The sequence below is a fragment of the Pelecanus crispus genome, chromosome 6 (assembly GCF_030463565.1).
Source record: "Pelecanus crispus isolate bPelCri1 chromosome 6, bPelCri1.pri, whole genome shotgun sequence".
NCBI lineage: Eukaryota > Metazoa > Chordata > Aves > Pelecaniformes > Pelecanidae > Pelecanus > Pelecanus crispus.
In genome coordinates, this window is record NC_134648.1 from 12,030,927 (window position 1) to 12,049,406 (window position 18,480).

An 18,480-nucleotide genomic window follows, 5' to 3' on the forward strand; every position below is an offset into this window, starting at 1 on the left:
CCTAACATTACCAAGTCCACCACTAAACCAATTTAGGGTAGAGTAGCAATTTCATGTTTCCTGGCTTGGTGGCTGGATTATTTATAATGAAAGTAAAAACTAGGAATCATTACGATTGGAAAGGACCTCTAAGATCATCAGTCCAATCATCAACCCAACACCATCATGCCCACTAAGCCATGTCCCAGAGTGCCACATGATAGTAAGTCATACCTAACTTCATGTTACAAAGTGCTGAAGCCAACAGGACTGGTCACCAAGTAATGCCATGGAACAGAGTGAAAAATTTGACTCTACCATGGCTTCTCTCTATACATATCACCTCTAAGCACTCTAACGACCTGCTTCCCTATGCTATCCAGGCAACATGGCTCAATGGTGGCCTGGAAGGTTCCCCTCTGATAATGAGAGAATGGCTTAATATTTGTTGATACCCAACACTCTTGCTTTTTGGAACTGGTATCAACAAAGCTATCAACTATCTATCTATTACAAACTGAGTGGAAACATTGATTCATTTCATATGACTCACTAAAAACTTTCAACCATTACTTATTGATCTGAAATACACTCTAAAAAAGATCAGAAGATAGAGGTTCTGCATCTCACCCCCAGTTTTCTTAACCATGAAGTCTAAAAAACATGAAATACTGTGACAGTCCTCATGAGAGTGTTTGTAGCTATGGACTGTCAGCTGACAATTTTTCCCCTCCCCAACAAAAACATACGTGCACACTTCTGTAAAAAGAATTTATATTTTCATTTATGAGACAATATTGCACTTCCTGGATAGTTAAGAATAATTTGGCATGCAGAAGTTTTAAAGTGTAATTTGATTGTATCAGTGCACATGGACAATACATTTGAACAGCAAAAAGATTTCCATCCACTGCCATGGACTTATGCATTACAAATAGAAATAAATACTTTCTTATAACTTTCAGAACCTTATTGCCACAGATCATTATTTTTAAATTAAGCCGGTGGCTTAGAGTGGCATTTAAATTGTCTAGGGCATGTGCTAGAATACAGCCTTTTGCCTAGGCACATAATTTGCACTTGTGATTGTAGAAAAGAGTCCTTAACGAGGCTTTGCAGTTTGTGTAAGTCAAAGCAAATTCAATATGCTGTATTTCCGTGGTCTGGAAAGCAGATACAGTTTAGAGGTTTCATCTGGTTTCTTGTTGTCACAGCTCTAATAACGTCTGGTAGGTGACTCACTGCTCCATCCATTCTGGTCATGAGTAACTGAGATGATACAAGCCACACACAAAATAATAGGCATTGTTGATCAGTTAGGACTTCACCAGTTAAAACCTGGAGTACCTCAAAAGTAAAATACAGTCCACAAAGCAATAAAAATGAGATCAAAGCATGTTCATATTTCAAATGCATAGCTGCTATCTTGCTAAATAATGCCATTAAAACTGAACAATATGTGTATTTCCATAATTCTGGTTTTCCTGAGTAAAGTACAGCTGTCACGTGATGACTGTGTTGGAAAAGACTGGGAAGGATTTACTGTGTGCTGATAGGTTAATATGTCATAAGTCCTTAGCATATGATAATCTAACTTCTAAAAAATTTCACAATCATCCATGAGAAGGCCAAAAGAAGATAACAGAGCTCCACTCTAAACTCTGCAGCTGTGAAGATAAAACTGGTACAAGTCCACTTCTTCTTTAAGAAAATAAAATTAAGAAACCACAAATCTCTTATAAAGGCCCACAAGGTGTTCACCTACACTTGAAAGTTACTCTGGTTCTGACAAGGTGCAAAGTTAAATACCATAACTGTTCATAATCAAATCTATGTGTGATACTCTGCATTTTTTTAAACAAGGTCTTACTACTTTGTGATTTAACCAACTTACATAGCAATTTAAATTAAACTAGAATGAGGTACAGTTATTCCCCCAAATTATTAAATTAGGAATTTTTCAGGACCCGTAAACTCTGTCTGTTGATATTCCTCTCACTACAGTCAGTTTTCTCCTAAATATATATTAGCATTTCAGTGTCCTTAACACTTATTTACTTGAGCAAGACCTGATGAAATCTATGATTGTTAAATGATTCTGCTCTAATTGCTCTGAAATCTCTAATTCTTTTCTAAATCTTTCTTAAAGCTCCTAGATCTCAGATTGAGCTTAAAAAATTTATGTATGTTTAACATATAAAACTGGTCTGAAAGTTAAACGCTAAGCTGACCCAGTAAAATAACTGTGGTTTTTTATCCTTACAGTTACTCAGTCGTGACATTTACAAGTTTCCATACTGTAAAACCTCATGTGAGTAGAAAAACATTTTTACTACAACTCAAAGCCTTGTAATCCAAGCAATCTGATAAAGCAAATGACCAGTAAAAAGAGTAGACAGTCAATACTGTTATCACATCTTGACCTGTCCGGATAGCGTCTCTCTCATGGAAAACCCCTAACTGGTATTGTACTAATAAAGCAGTTGGTTTCACCGGGGAATTAAACTTACTGCTGACATGCTATACAATATTTTTGAAGACTGTAGTATGGATAAATAAATGCCATAATCATTGCATTGCAATTCGGTTTGTCATTTGTTGTTACTCCACTTGGACAGTTAGCTGAGGTGAGTTTGATTTGCCCTTGGCTGCCGTCACCCGTGGCCTTTCAAGCTGCTGTTAGCGGGGACTCATTGGCACAGCAGAGCATGCCGCAGGACGCCAGCTATGATCCTCCACTGACCACCCGTCACGGAACTGGCCAGCTTTCCTGTGAGCCTCGTATCAAAATCATCACGGGCCAAAAGCCACCAATGGGTGCTTTGGTGCAGGCGTCCTGCGTCCTTGGGGAGTAAGGGAAAGGAGCACTGCGGGGTGTAAGAGGGGTAAGGGGAAATGTCCCTGCAGGTGACAGGGTCAGCCCAGCAGCAGGGCAGGGCGATCCCTTGGCGGAGCCCTCCCGGCCCTATGGTGCAGCCTCTGCGGGGAAATTCACATGAGCAGCCGAGACACATACGGCTTAAAATGGTAGAAACGGCAAACTTCACTGGTGTTAATTCCCTCTCTTAACTCTGCTCTCGCTCTCATGCTCTCCTTCCCCCTTCAGCAGGGAATTTAGGCTTTCAGTTTCTGGAATTTTTGCCTGCTGGGATAGTTTTTGTCTTTGTTGTAGAGATCTTTGATGTTGTTTATACTTACATACTTCGGAAGGCTCCCTTTTCTTTTCATATTATAGGTTGTACATTAGCCAGACATCTTGCTATTCTTTTTTTGTTGCAGCTAACTAATTGATTGATTGTTCACAGTACAATTGTTGGAAAGGGAAAAGAACGCTATTAATTAATTGGTAAATGAACATGCAAAATAACAGATGTTTGAAACACAGAAAACAGAATATAATATACTGCCTTTAAATGACTAAACAATGCATGGGAAAAAATAAATCAAACATGCACAACTCCCTGCCCTGCTGCTTTCAGGAACGTGGTCTTTTGTCTCGGAACTCACCCAGCCAGAAGGTGGTTTCTATTCTCCAGAATCACTGATTCAGATGATGTGTGCCTTTGACAAGAGTGCATTTACCATGATGGGAGGCCATTTTTGCCTCAAGTCCACCTTAAGGATCTTGTATTGAGGCTGACCTAAGTCTTACAAATTCTTTTTATGTAATATCTCTGGGATATGCTTTTCCTAACTGTTTCCAGCTAAAATTATTCCAGCTTATTATGTCCTTTCTCAATTAATAAATTAATGTCTAAGAGTAAATTATATCTTGACAAAAAGATCATACATGTTTTTGTGTAGTGGGTTTTTTTGTGTGTGTGTAATATATGTGTTCAGGAAGAGATGCTTCTTAGCTATGCTAGTTTGTCTTAGAAAAATATCGTCTCTCTGGGCTGCACTGTAGCTATGAGAATATTTTATAGTCCAAAACATATCCTCTGACATCCTTTACCTAACATAGTTTTAAACAAGTCCAACGTAAGAACATACTATTCATAGTTAATGCTATGTCCTCAGAAGCACGCTTTGAAACAGAAGCAGTATTTTCAATACAGACATGGCTTTCTTCCTGCTGTAAAAATGCAATAGAGATAACCTGATTACAGGCTTCTGTTACATTAAATACAGATTAATTTTTAACTTTTTTTGATTTTTTGTGGTTGCTGGTGTTGCTTTAATCATACAACATAAAAATGGTAGAACAAATGACCAGAAGAGGTGATCAATACTACAAGCTCCTTCTGACCCTCAGCGATTCTGTTTAAAGACAGAGTGTAAGTCCCACTGAAACTTATGGGAATTTTTCCACTAACCTCAGTGGGAGATAGTCTAGATTTAACATTTTCAGTGTAAATAATTAAAGTATCTGAGGCCTTGATCTAGGTTGTATGTCAATATAACTATACAAGTGTAGCTTGTTTTCTGCACTATTGTACACATAGCTATAAAGGTATAATTTTCTACATGGGCATTCAAATTCTGCTCAAAGAAAATAAACCAGTAACAGCTCCCATGTTAGCTGCATGCTTTGCTATGACTTAATTGTAAATCAAAAAATGACCCAGTACTAGGAGTGCAAACTTGGGGGTTTATAGTAATGCAACCATATTAGAACAAATGTGCACCCCCAACATTTTCCATGTAGATAAATCCTTTTGCATAGGCACCCCGGACTGAGCCAAGAAGGAAAATAAAGATTATTCATTACAAATCCTAAGTTTTAGGGGCACTACCAGCTATGACAATATTCCCCACTTAGTTTGCAACGTCCCCATACCCAGCAGATCAAGTGATACTGAGGGGAAAAGCACCTAGCTCCAAACGCAGGGAAATACCTAATCATGCTGGGCATCACGTCAGGCTGCTAGCATAGCACCGTGCCCTAAAGTATATACCTGCCTTTCAGTAAGGCTAATGAGCTCAGGCGCAGCACGAGGTCACTGTGAACTAGACCTGGTTCTTGTCTTGCAGGCTCAGCACACGAGCAAGGCACGCCGCCCCCGTGCCCATGGCTTTCCTTGCAACACACTGTTATGGGTGCAGGGGGCTTCAGCAGCTCCAGGGTGAAGTGCGAATCTAAGCAGGAGCTCTAGGGTGCCGCAGGGTGAGCTTAGAAGATGTAATTCGGCCCAACCAGCTATAATCAGTGAGTGTAAAGCCTGGTGAGCGCAAGGATGTTATTATGAAGTAAACCAAGGTGACAGTGGAAAACCAGAAGAGCTATTCTGCACTGACTTCAGGTGCAGGTCTTCCATTCTGGGATACAAGTGTACCCTCACCACTCAGCTCCATCCCCGTCCAAAGAAAGCTCACTTGAAAGAGCTAGGAAAGCTGAGTTCAAGTCCGCAAATACAGCCAGAGTAACTGGCATTGCATTGTAGCTTACTCCACTGTACTTCTCCATATTAAAAGATGAATGTAGTCTTAATTCACTGCAACAATAAAGCGTATGTTGCACCATCTTGTTAATTGGCCAAACAATGCATGACTTTCTATCCTGTCAGCCCTGTCAATGTCAGAGTTGGTTTTTTTAAACCACATTCATCAAAGGCAGCGTGGAAAGGTCTTGCCTGCAAGCCAGGACTTGGGATTGTGGCCCTCATCTCACTGCAAGAGAGGGAGACTTCAGCCCTTCAGACACACCTCTTAGAAAGTATTTGACACTTACATATGTTTAGATTGTTTGGAAAATTGGTTTCAGGCCCAAATTTACAAAGGTATTACAAAGAAGTATCTGGCTTCTATTCCATTTCCTTGGGAGTCCAATGACTAAATACCATTGGGAATTTCGGCCTCAGGTCTTTTTAAAAAATGTTTTCATTGTGTGTGATCTAACCTTCAGTTCCTCCTCAAAGCTAAGAAAAATAAAACTTTCAATGTTACATAAGTGTCACCTGTCCGTTGTCACTGGCAAGATTATTAGGCTTATTTGAGGCAGTGGATGAAGTGGAGGCCTAACCATAAGGACAGAGGTGGAAAAGAGGAGTATGTTGGCTAAACATTTCTCTGCCAGTACAGGATTGTTTCATATGCCATATTTCTTGCAATGTGATGGAACATAGTTAAACTATTGAATCATTCCGGATGATTTCTAACACTCTTTATCATTTAAATTGTGTAGTCCAAGAGGCTTACATTTAAAAAAATTGAACTATTGTACCTATAAACTAGGATTTACAGCGTGTCAGGAATGAAACCTTCTGTGGCACTGAACAGAAGTGTGGTGTGCTGTGGCTGGGAGACCGAGGGAAGAGTTTCCCTCTGGGGACACAGGAGCCTTCCCATCTCCGCGGCTCCCTACCGCATTCTGCTAGCATTCAGAGCTGACTGAAGCCGCCTTAGGCTGCCAGTAACACTGGATTTTATATTGGTGATTATTGTAATAATGCACTTGCAGAAAATTTTCAGGACTTAAATAGTTTCTGCAGAAATACTTTAGTCACTATTACCTCTCACCCAGGATCCAAAATAAAATGAGACATATAGGTCAGTTCTCTCTTGGCATAAGAATGTTGCCCTGGAGCAGCGAGCCAACTGCAGCAAAAACTGCCCATGAAATTCTTGGGTGCAGCACGAAGAGGAAAAATAATGTGGAAATTAGGATCATTAGGAAATTAGGAAATGCACACAGATAAAAAATGATGACCTTGTCCAAAATTTTTGAGAAAAAAAGTTTGAAAGGAAACAATCGGGGCGAGTGGGGTGCTGGCCAGCCAGGTGCAAGGACGTGTCACCTCTCAGAGACCTCGCTGTTCCCCGAAGCTGAAAGCATCTTTTGAAAAGCTTCGCTGAAGACTGGAAAGCAAAATACCTAACGGAGATGCCAGGCAGCTCCCACCACCCTCTTTGCATTAAACCTGTTCCAAAGAATCAGCAGAAGGGAGGTCTCGGGTCTGAACGGGAAGCTCGCACCGCTGCCTTCCCTCAGCATCTCCCACCCCACCTCCCTCAGCCCCGCTCCCCGCCGTCCTTCCCGCTCCCCCCGGGGCGAGGCTTTCTGTCCGGGGGCCGCGCTCTGCCCTGCCCCTCCCCAGCCCGGGGCTGCGGGCTCCAGCGCGGGGCTGCGGGGCCCGGGCCGGCGCTGCGGGGCGGCGGGGGCTGCGGGGGCCGGGCCGGCGCTGTGGGGCCGAGCCGGCGCCGTGGAGCTGCGGGGGCCGCGGGGGCCGGGCGGGCCGATGTGGGCCGGGGGCCGCGGGGGCCGGGAGGGCCGATGTGGGCCGGGGGCTGCGGGGGCCGGGCGGGCCGATGTGGGCCGGGGGCCGCGGGGGCCGGGCGGGCCGATGTGGGCCGGGGGCCGCGGGGGCCGGGCGGGCCGATGTGGGCCGGGGGCCGCGGGGGCCGGGCGGGCCGATGTGGGCCGGGGGCCGCGGGGGCCGGGCGGGCCGATGTGGGCCGGGGGCCGCGGGGGCCGGGCGGGCCGATGTGGGCCGGGGGCTGCGGGGGCCGGGCGGGCCGATGTGGGCCGGCGGGAGGCTGCGGGGCCGGGCTGGCGCTGCGGAGCCGCCCGCCCCCGCTCCACCCCGCCCCACCTCCGCGCCGCCAGCCCGCACCGTAGAGCGGCAGCGGCGGGAGCGGCGCCACCGGCATGCGGCGCGGAGCGGCACCGGGGCCGCGGCGGCGATGGCTGCTGCCGGCGGCGCTGCTGGGGGCTCTGTGCTGCGCGGCGGCGGCCGCGGCGGCGGGCGGCGGGCGGCGGCGGGCGGCCAGCCTGGGCGAGATGCTGCGGGAGGTGGAGGCGCTGATGGAGGACACGCAGCACAAGCTGCGCAACGCGGTGCAGGAGGTGAGGGGGCGGCGGGGTGGGCCCGGGGCACCCGGCGGGGCGGGAGGCGCCTTCCCCCCTGGCCGCCCCCCGGCCCGGGCCGCGCCGCACCGCACCTGGCGGCGCCCTGAGCGTCCCCTGAGCGCGGCCGGGCCGGGGCGTGCGACACAGCGAGAGCCGGCGGGCGGCCCTGCCCGCGCCCCGCCGTGAGGCGCCGCTGCCCGCGGCGGCGACCTGCGGGCTCCTCGGCCGGGGCGGCGTCCGCCGGCGTGAGCCCGCCCGCCGCTGCCGCCCTCCGCAGGCGGGGAGGCGCGGGGGGAGCCGGCGCGGCCGAAGCTCCGTGCTCCGCTTCGGGCGCTGCCTCTGCTCCCGGCGGGCTTTCCCGCCCCGCTGCTCGCATGGCCCACGCCAGCCCTGCTCCCCGCGGCTGCGGGGTTGGCCCTGTGGGGTGGCTGGCTGGCTGGCTGGCTGGCTGGCCGGCGGCGCTGGGGGCTGCACGGGCAAGCCACCCTCTTGCAGCAGTGCAGGCAGATGGTGAGGCAAAAACGCGGGCAAATAGTCCGCTGAATCCTAAAGTGAGAAGATAACCGTACGTGGCAAGGGGAGGAGTGAAGAGTTATTTTATTGTCTTAGTACAGCAGGAGCTAAGACACAAGAGGTTATCTGAAGCCAGGATTCAAAGGTGTAAGACGGTCCTGAAAACGCGTGCGGAGGAGCGGCTTGCTTTTGATGTCATTCTGCATCTGGATCTCACCTTCCTTGCCCCGAATCGCACAGGACCTGTTTCAAAGCCAGGAACTGAGCCTAGACCCTGAGCCGTTGTCTCCTGTCGCTATCGAAAGACCTTGTTCCTGCATTCCCCTTGCTTCTGCGCTTTTTTCCCCTTCATGTTAAGAATCTTCCTTCCAAGTTCTCTTTTCCTCTCATTCAAAAATACATAGTCCAAAAAAACCTTTTACTGAAAACCCACTGGGGAAACACACCTTTGTTTACTCTAATTAGATAATTTCCAAACTTCTACTATCATCTGGAGAGTTGCTGAAATCTGCTTCTGTCATCCACTTCATTTAGACTGCAAACCCATTGAGGCAAACCATTTTTCTAAAGTATTCTTCACAACGCCAAAAATATAGTTAGTTACAAATAAGGATGTATTGAACATTTCCGCCTGTTTTCCTATGGTCAGTTCTGGATTGAGGAGTGGTCTGTATACAGCACAAAATGCGGATTGTCTGAGCTGCGTCTTAGCAGATAAATGCTTTACACTTAAAAAGGTTTGCAGCTGTCGTTTAAAATAAACAGACACACCACAAAGAGAATTTTGTCTGGGGAAAAATTCTGTTGTTCAGCCTGGCTGAACTTGTGGCCTCCTAGCTCTGCTACAGCAGTTGCAAATAATGAAGTGACACAACTTATTCAGAGCTTGTGTTGTTTACAAGACTCATGCCCTTTTGCTGAGCTTACTCTGTTTTCTGATTCAGAGAGGACTCCTTTTCTGTGCTGAGTCTTCATCTGGCAAACAAAGACAGCGGGAACAGAAACAGAGAATGAAACTCTGGATGTGTGCACCCTGCCTGCAGGACTGCTTCTGTTGACTTCAAGGGGCTTTGGCTACGTTTCTGCGTTCTGCCAGAATATTTTCTCTTCTTTGTCAGAATGGAAAGTCTGTCTTAAGTGTTTAGCAGTTTTCTGAGAAAAAATAGAAAGCTGGGCTCTTGACCGGCATCAGCCAGTGCAGATACCAAAGTGTCGCTAGTCTTCACACGCTTGCTCCTCAGAGGGACTGACTTTGGCTTAAACAGTCCAGAGCTCAAGGGTTTAGCTCTCCGCTGGTTTTGTACTCCATTAAAAGAGCTGCTGTGGTCGCTGTCTGAAACAGCTGAGTAAGCGTTCCCATACAGGGGGATCTGTACTAACAGCACCACGTAATTAAGCAGGGCGTTACTGAGGGCTGCACAAGAAGTGTTGCTTGTTCTCTTTTGTGTAATCGTTGCTAATTTTCAGTTGGTTTATTTAAACTTGGCAGATGGAAGCTGAAGAGGAAGGGGCAAAAAAACTGTCGGAGGTAAACTTTGAAAACTTACCTCCCAACTATCATAATGAGTCCAACACGGAAACCAGAATTGGTAATAAAACTGTTCAGACTCATCAAGAAATTGATAAGGTACGAGTAAACATACATGTAGCAAGCTGCTGGTTCTTACAGAACCTTTCCCTCAAAAATAAAAACAATTTTGCATGCTTTGGGAAGAAATAAGATAATTTAGAGCATAAACTTTCCTGAGGATAATTACTTTGGGGTTTTATTGTGTCTTAGTTGCTTGCCTAATCAATGTGTAGGGGCATATGTCATAAAAGGTTAATGTGAAATAATAATTTATTTTGAAAAAAGTGCCTGCTAAAAATAGAACACAGGTACAGTTATTACATGGGCCATAAAAGGATTACTATATCACGCTCAGTTAGCTTCATTAGAGTGACATTTTAAATAGATAAGGAGTTAGCCTTGTCATCGACTTTTCCCCCCTAGATTAGGATTTTATATGAGTGACAGCAAAATGGGAAAAAAAGGAGGGGGTGGGGGTAGGTTAATTATTGCAGAATGTAGGACTGAGAGTAACAAAAGACTAATAAAAAAATGTAGTTTAATATTTGGTTCTTTGTTTGCCCTATCAGGTTACAGATAACAAAACTGGATCAACAGTTTTTTCGGAGACAGTTATTACATCTATAAATGATGGAGAAAGCAAAAGAAATCATGTAAGTGAACACAATTTTTCCTTTTGAAAGTTAAACAAATTGTCGTGGTTTAACCCCAGCAGCAACTAAGCACCACGGAGCCGCTCGCTCATTCTCCCTGCCTTGGCGGGATGGGAGAGAGAATCGGAAGAGTAAGAGTGAGAAAAACTTGGCTGAGATAAGAACAGTTTAATAATTGAAATAAAATAAAGTAAAATAGTAGTAGTAATAGTAACAATATAATAATAATAGTAGTAATAATATACAAAGCAAGTGATGCACAATGCAATTGCTCCCCACCCGCTGACCGATGCCCAGCCCGTGCCCAAGCAGCGATCGCTGCCCCCCGGCCAATCCCCCCCAGTTTCTATACTGAGCATGATGTCATATGGTATGGAATAGCCCTTTGGCCAGTTTGGATCAACTATTCTGGCTGTGCCCCCTCCCAGTTTCTTGTGCACCTGGCAGAGCATGGGAAGCTGAAAAGTCCTTGACTAGCATAAGCAGTACTTAACAACAACTAAACCATCAGTGTGTTATCAGCATTCTTCTCATACTAAATCCAAACCACAGCACTGTGCCTGCTACTAGGAAGAAAATTAACTCTATCCCAGCTGAAACCAGGACACAAATACTGTGGGTTCATCATTCAGAAGAAGGTGATATAGTTCACCTAGTGAAATTTCTGAATGCTTTAAAACTCACAAAACCGTTAGGGCTAAGCAGTCAAAAATGTTTTTGTTTTTTAGTTAATTTATCTTAGGAATATTATATTATGAATTAGAAGCAGAGTTTCGATATTGTGTTTAACTGAGGTGCTTGATCTGAATATTCAATTTGTCTGTCAAATGTAAATATTGTACTCCAATAGCAAAGATAGTTACACAGCCCTTTCCAGCGAGTGCAGATAAACCTTTAGTATACTAACAGTGCTTCATGTATGTCCTCTCAGTGCTTTTGGGTTTCATTAAAAAAATTTGATTTATAGACTTTTAACACTAGAAAATAAACCCCAAATTGTCTACATGAGAAGTCTCTAGTAGTGGACAACAGGGTGTAAAATGTCACTTTTGGGAGGGAGAGGGGGCAGGACAATAAATCCTCCTCCCCTCTGGAAATACAGTTGCTTAAGCATTCTCAAAGAAGTTTATAAGATCAACAATATTCTTTACCCGAGTCTTGCAAACACAGGTACTTTTGCTAAACATTGGTAGTCCCATGAGAAATTTGGCACGTACCACTACTTAGAACAACTGTTAGGTTTTCTTCAGTCATAGTCTTACCAAAATGGACTTTTTTAATGATCTTACTAAGACAGGACTTGCCAGTGTTTCCTCTGATAGCTGGCTTCATCTGACTAATAGTTTGTGGTTTAATTTGGTTTAACATGCCCTGGCTTTTTTCAGAGTAACTTTCTTCCAGTTCTTGCACAGAAGCAGCTCTTTAAGTATTTTATAAAACATTAAAAAAAGAAAAAAATATGGCAGTAGTTCCTGTTTTTAATGGGCATAAAACCTGAAATTAGTGCATCTTTTCTGCTATTATGCTCTAACTAAGTTTTCCCTCTTTCAGCTCATATTTTTATACCGCTATTAAAGTTTGAGAATAGCAAGTAGCAAAATAAAGCTGCTTGGGTATGCTATACTTCTTCTTTTTTTTACTATTTTGCAAAGCTTATAGATTAAGTGATAAGTTAAGGTACAAAATAAATTGCAACTATTCTAAGCCTCAGCTTGGTTTTATACAAAGTGTTAACGTATTCCACAATGCTTTTTAATAATGAGATATGTGTAATGAAGGTAATCCAAATGTTTTTTTTCAAGCAAATATGGCCATCATCTTCAAACCCAGTATACAAAGGCAAACTTTTCAACCTTCTTAGCACTGGGACACAGCACTGGTAGTGTTTCATGATGTATTTGGCTTGCTTGTGGTGTCTAATCATTCTTCACAGCTGTAAAAAATATTTCTGAGTTAGCGTTCTCCAACGATCATGCAAAGTTCCTTATAAGCTTTATATATCAAGTGACATTATCCACATTTTCCTTATGGGAAGGTTGCTTCACTGACCAAGCCAATGCTGCATCGAGAACCAATACCGTTATTAGCCTTCCAGCTGAAGAATTTGAGGGCTGAACACAAATTTTTGTCAAACTTCATGGTGGCAGTCTTTATTCTGTTATGAAGTAAGCATAATCAGAATTGATCATGGTAACTCCTAATCATTTAAATCCTGGGGCGCTTTATTCATCAACATCCTTACTGCAGCAGCTGCTGAAACAAAACTACATTTGTTAATGTTTATTTCCCCTCTCACACTCACATTTTGAACTTTCCGCATGCCCATGGTACAAACACCTTATTTAGAGGTTGCCAAGTTACAGAAAAAGCTAGATGGGAAAAGCAACCAACAGACATATTTGGCTGTTATTTATGCAGAGTGGGCAAACGCACATATATTAATTTGACTGAGATGCCTAACAGAAGTAAATCTGAAAATACTTGAAAACATTAAACATTAAGGAGGAATATGAATTACTTAGGGTACTACAAGGGTGAAGAACTATTGTAGTAATAATAGCATGAGATTAAGAATTGGAAAATTTGGGTTACAGCAAGAAAAACGTGTTGCCAAGGAGAGATCTACCAAGTGGAAGAAAAACTTTGTCCAAATTAAAAAGCATTATTGCTTAGATATGTAGACTTAAGACAAAAGTATTGGGAAAATGAGTTACACAAAACTTTGCACTGGCCCCTTAGGTAATTTTTATATACATAAATTTTCATACTTGAAGTGTCGTGTGACATCGTGGGAGGTCCCAGTCACTTTCCAGGCCACAGGCTTCACGGACCACTGGACGGTGGAAGAGTAATTCTGCTTCTTGTTTTAAATGTTAGCAACAAAGTAATACACGTATAGGTTTTGTATTCTCCAGGCAGTTAAAAATTGAAACCTTTTGAAATCTGTTTGGAGATCATCTCAGTGGATTTCTGAATAACAGCTAGTATATGCTGTTCTGTAACACCCATCCCTAATACCCATCAGTGATTCATCCTGCTGTGTAGCATAACGCAACAAGAGGTTTGTATAATTGCAGCTATAAGTATTGACAGTCATTTGGAAAGGGTGATACTGACATTTTGTTCTGAGGATGGAGAATTTGGTAGCAGAGGCTGTAGGAAGCCAGACATTGGGAACAGGACCTCTGTTCTGAGGCTACTCCTGTAGCCTTCAGATCGGTGCCTCTTTAGAACAGCACTTTTGTTTTTATTTTCAATCTGCCAAGTAAAAGAAATGGGCACATGCTATCACACAAGCTCAACTCTTATGCTTGTAGGGAAACTGAATGCTGAAAACTAAACCTTTTTCATAGGTTCAGTTTATAGGCTTAGCTTATAAAAGTTAAGGATTCCCACAGCTCCTGCACTTCAGGTATGAAATTGGGCAGTAAATTCAAGGATTCATCAAACACCTCAGCAAACCCCCTGCTCTGAAATGCAAACTCTATATAATTTATTACTGCAGTAATTAGTAATAACCGGAACCCTACAACCCTCAGTTCACATTCATTCTCTTAGCTGAGTTAAAAGCCACTGAAATCACTGAAAGTTTTTCCAGTGACATTTCTGGGCTTTGAGACATGATGCAAAAGCCTCACAGGTAGGCAAAGATGTGTCTTGCAACAGATCTGTGTTGCAGTAATAAATCCACATACTGGCTGGAATGAAATTTGGCACTGGAGAAGCAGCTTCATGGAAAATAGGTTGTGTCTGCTTTTTAAATCACAGCACCTATGTCCTCCTGCAAACAGGTACAAATACATGTATATATAGTACGTATAAATATATACAAGTATATACACATACATACAGTGCAGATACACTATTACAGAACCATAAGGCATAATCTTACACACACACTTTTCCCTCTCAGACAGTATTTCTTCTTGGCTTTGCATCACAAATGTATTCTCTTTAGACTGTGTTCTTTGTTACTGAATGCCTCACTTGACAGTATTTTGATGGCCAGAAGACTATCAGTATTTTAAGTCTCCAGAAGAGGAATTGGGCTGCTTGCCATTTCTGGCAATGCAATCCAATTCTTCAGAGGTGCTGCATTATTTGGAGGCGCCATTTACATTCCCAGACTAACATTCACTTTCTCAGATGTCAGTGAGGACTGACATTCACCAGCATAGATGTCAGGCTTTGATCCAGCAGTCTTGTATCTTTAAAGAGGCCAAATACAGGCAAGAGGTAGCTGGATGTGCATGGTTTTATGTCTGTGCAGGGTTTTACATCCACTTGCTCCTGGGTTTAAGGCTCAAAAATTCTATAATTTACTTCTCCAGGGAACATTAGTTAGCTTGCAAATTAATACAGTAATTCCAGTAGTAAGCTCAAGTATAGAACACAGATAAAGTAACAGTGCTCTTTATTACCATATGAAAATCAAAATGTATTCTGGCTTGTTGACTAGTCCTATTTCAATTGTGATATATTAGCCTAACCAATGAAAAGCAAGCATGAAGAATAAAAGGAAACAAAATTGGTACTGGTAAGATTTGCTTCACAAAGATTTGTTGCATTTCTTCTCAGTTGCAGTCAGAGTAGTATTTTATATAAGCGCTCTCTTCTAATTCAAAGCTAGTGTACCTAAGATTTTTTTTCTTGTCTGCATTAATTTGATAAATAAAAAATAGCAACAGCTCCTCTTTAGCAAGTGGGGTTTTTTTTCACAAACTTTAATAGAAGTACATCTGGTTGCTTTCAATTCTCTTTCTTGAAATAGATTTTTAAAGATGCTAACATCTAGGGAGGGTGTACCAGGGAACTGGAAGACTATCATGCCTTTCTCGTTTGGCTTTGGCACTGTAAAAACCATTCCTTTCTTTTGCCTGTCCTTGATGGTAGAGGCTCTTGAGGGCATGACTGTGCCTTCTCATTGCACAGTTACACAGTACAGGTCAAAGTTTCTTTGTGGAGGAGTAAGGAAAGGTGCGTCCAGTGTGATTCTGAGCAAGGTGCTTGCTCTTTGTCTGCAAACATGGGTGTGTGCCTGTATGCACACATGTATTTGGTACCCACCTTCTGCAAATACAGCAGCTGGTTAGTAAGTAATTTCAAACACTCTCAGGTCCTTAGGAGAGAGGCCCCATGATACCAGGCCTTTATTTCCATGGTTAGAGGGTGCTGTTTGGATCCCTGCAGCTCTGGGCAGGGCGGGCTGGATCACTGTGGAACTGCTTTTACAAGCTGACTTGACAGGTTCTGGAAGTGATCCATCAGTCAGGTCACTGGTTTATCTGTAGAGATAATGGATAGCATCCCCATTATAATGGCCTTATTTAAAGCATTTTTCAGCCGTTATCTTTAGTCTCACAGTAAAATAGTAAGAAGAAAGAAAATAGTAGAAGAATTAAACATTAATCTCTGGGGTTCTATTTCCCCCTTTTCTAGAGAAAAATCTGTTTTAAATGGCTAAGCTGTAGCACTTCATAACCAAGCTTCCACATCTCTGAAGATATCCAGAACTGCTAAAGTAACTGCTTGATTCTTATCTGAGCAACTTTTATATGATTTCACTAAGTGTGTTCGCAGCCACGTATACTGGAGTTGCTTTCTTTGAGATTCATACTGCTCCAGGGAGAGGAGCTCCTACCAGTGCTGAAGAGAAAAGGAGCTTTGAAAATTGAGAAGGAAGCATTAATGGAATGGAAATTGCAATTTTTCCATCGGCAGCACTGCGGGAGAGCAGCTGATGGCAGAAATTTGAACATGCAGCATCTTGGTGCTGACTTCTGCTCCGTTTGGCATGCTGGTGTCTCAGAAGACACTTGTTTTGGGCATCCCAGTCCTACATTTGGGTCTAATTTTTTTGTTTCATTTTTCACAGAACTTTTAGTCTCTGGTGACTTGCATTCAACAACCTTAAACTATCAATAGACACACTAAGTGCATTCCTGGGTTGAAATCCCGGTCTGTGTCTAGCCAAAGATCCCATAATATCTAAATCTGGTAGTCGTTGTATACTTAATAATTTAATTCATTAGCAGTCTTAGTTTGCTTTTCTGTTAACTGTCCAGCCTGCTTTGTTGATGGATCTTGTTACATGAATCATGTCGTGACTAGTACAGTTCTTTTCAAAGCACCCCACCCTTTAGGTAGTGCTTAGTGTAGCAGTAGATGATAAGGCGAATGGTACTTCCTAGCTAATGCTCCAGGAGAGAATGAAGAGATCTGAGTGAACTGCATCACTGTTTTTCAAGTTTATATACTAAACAGTAACCTGAAGAGATTATTACAGTTATAATATAGGCTAAAGCTTTCTGAAAAAAATGCATGAGTAGCTTAGAGTGGCAATTAGTTAAAAAAGTGAACCATAGTTTCATTAGCCTTTTGTAAGCAGAGTACCTGCATGCTTTGCACTCTTGTCATATTCAGTTGATACTTTTTAAGTAGTATGTCTCAAGTGTTTGCAAATCATAGCTTACATTTTAAAACAAAACACCTTTTGTAGGCTAGGTTCCCATCCAGTCCCAATCCACCTAAATCCCTGCAGGAAAACTAATAGGCATTTTTTTTATCTTACTGTGCATGAACAACTATTGCTTTTCACTAGCAAATCCACCCTCAGTTCTTTCAGTCTCTTGCACAACCTCTCCAAGGCAGTGTGATGTGTGTTTTGCCCTTCTGATGTTTTAAGGTTGCTAACCTGCCTGATGCTAGCAATCTGCTAGTCTACACTTACTCCACTGGAAAAGATACGAAGCAGCCATGCAGGCTGAAGCTAGGTGTTGAGCTTTGTGAGCCCAGTTAGTGAAAGAGCATTCCGGCAGTCATCCTGAGAGGCCTGAATACCTGTGTCTTGTTCTGAAACAAGCAAATCGCCCCCCGGCTTGTTTTAGAGGGCCGGAGCTCTTCAGCCAGGCAGGGTTCAGACATTCTGAACATTTTACTGAAACCCCATTTTATTTCCTTTTCAGTTTCAATCTTGGCAACGTAGAATATGAAGCTGAGGGGAAGGTGCAAATAGCTCATGAGGACAAGTAGCTTGTATTTGTTAGAGTAGAAAACGATGTGCAAAGGGAAAAAGGATGTAGCCAAAGATGAGAAAAACTTTGCAATTAGTATTTTGAATTTATATACTTTTAGGTTATGAATCTTGTTATATAGCAAGGGACATATCCTTCTTGTTATGAAAGGTATGATGGAGTGTGCGCATACCTCTGAGTATTCATATCTAATTCCATAAGCAGTAAATGCTTCTTAGTGATGCAAAAGCTATTAAGAGATTTAATTTAGCTCATGGATGATAGGATGGTCTTATTGTCAGTCACAGTGTATCTTTTACTGGTCATCTGATGTTAACTGGACTATAGCCAAAAAAATCTGAATGGTAGCCTCAATGAACGGAAAGACCTGACATCAGGAGTTTGGAAAACATGTGTCGCCTCTGATCCTGCATGAAGAAAGTTTGCTGAGGAAGAAGGCGGGAAATCTCTGTAATTGCCAGCTGAGGTGCGTGTCATACAGTTCAGTGTCCACATCTTTATTTACTGAACGTAGTCCATTCTGAGTTGGCTTGTTTTCTCAGAGAGAATGCTCTGTATAAAGTTATGGATCCACACAGAGAATCAGGAATGGATAGTGTGTACAAGCATAAGACGGTTTTGTAATACTATAGCGCTGCAATGGCCATGATGTGGAGAAAAGTGAGACTGCAGTTTCCATGGACTCAGATATCATGCTTGGTGACCCTGAACAAACAAGCAGGTGTAAACAGCTGCTAGACCTTATCAGAGTGAAGAGAAGCAAGGTGCCTTTTGCTGAGAGGTAGGGCAAACCAGGCAGGTGTTTCGGCTGAAAACACAACAACCAAAGGTCAGAGAACACAGATCATTATCACATTTTTGTCTTAAATAGTGGCTTGGATTTACAGGCAAAGAACTGATGCAACAGCAAAGAGGTTACTCCTAATTAAAGGTATCAAATCC

The 18,480-nt window shown here is 43.1% G+C and overlaps 1 protein-coding gene across 1 annotated transcript in view; it reads left to right on the forward strand.

Annotated features, from left to right (window-relative positions):
- The first annotated feature begins 7,552 nt into the window (after nucleotides 1–7,552).
- The window catches only part of DKK3 (dickkopf Wnt signaling pathway inhibitor 3), a 33,586-nt gene continuing 22,658 nt past the window's right edge, over nucleotides 7,553–18,480 (forward strand). Inside the window, exons 1-3 of the mRNA XM_075713108.1 lie at nucleotides 7,553–7,765; nucleotides 9,771–9,908; nucleotides 10,421–10,504. Of these exons, the coding sequence (XP_075569223.1) occupies nucleotides 7,568–7,765; nucleotides 9,771–9,908; nucleotides 10,421–10,504 (420 nt within the window). The 5' untranslated portion in view covers nucleotides 7,553–7,567. The remainder of the gene's footprint in view (nucleotides 7,766–9,770; nucleotides 9,909–10,420; nucleotides 10,505–18,480) is intronic.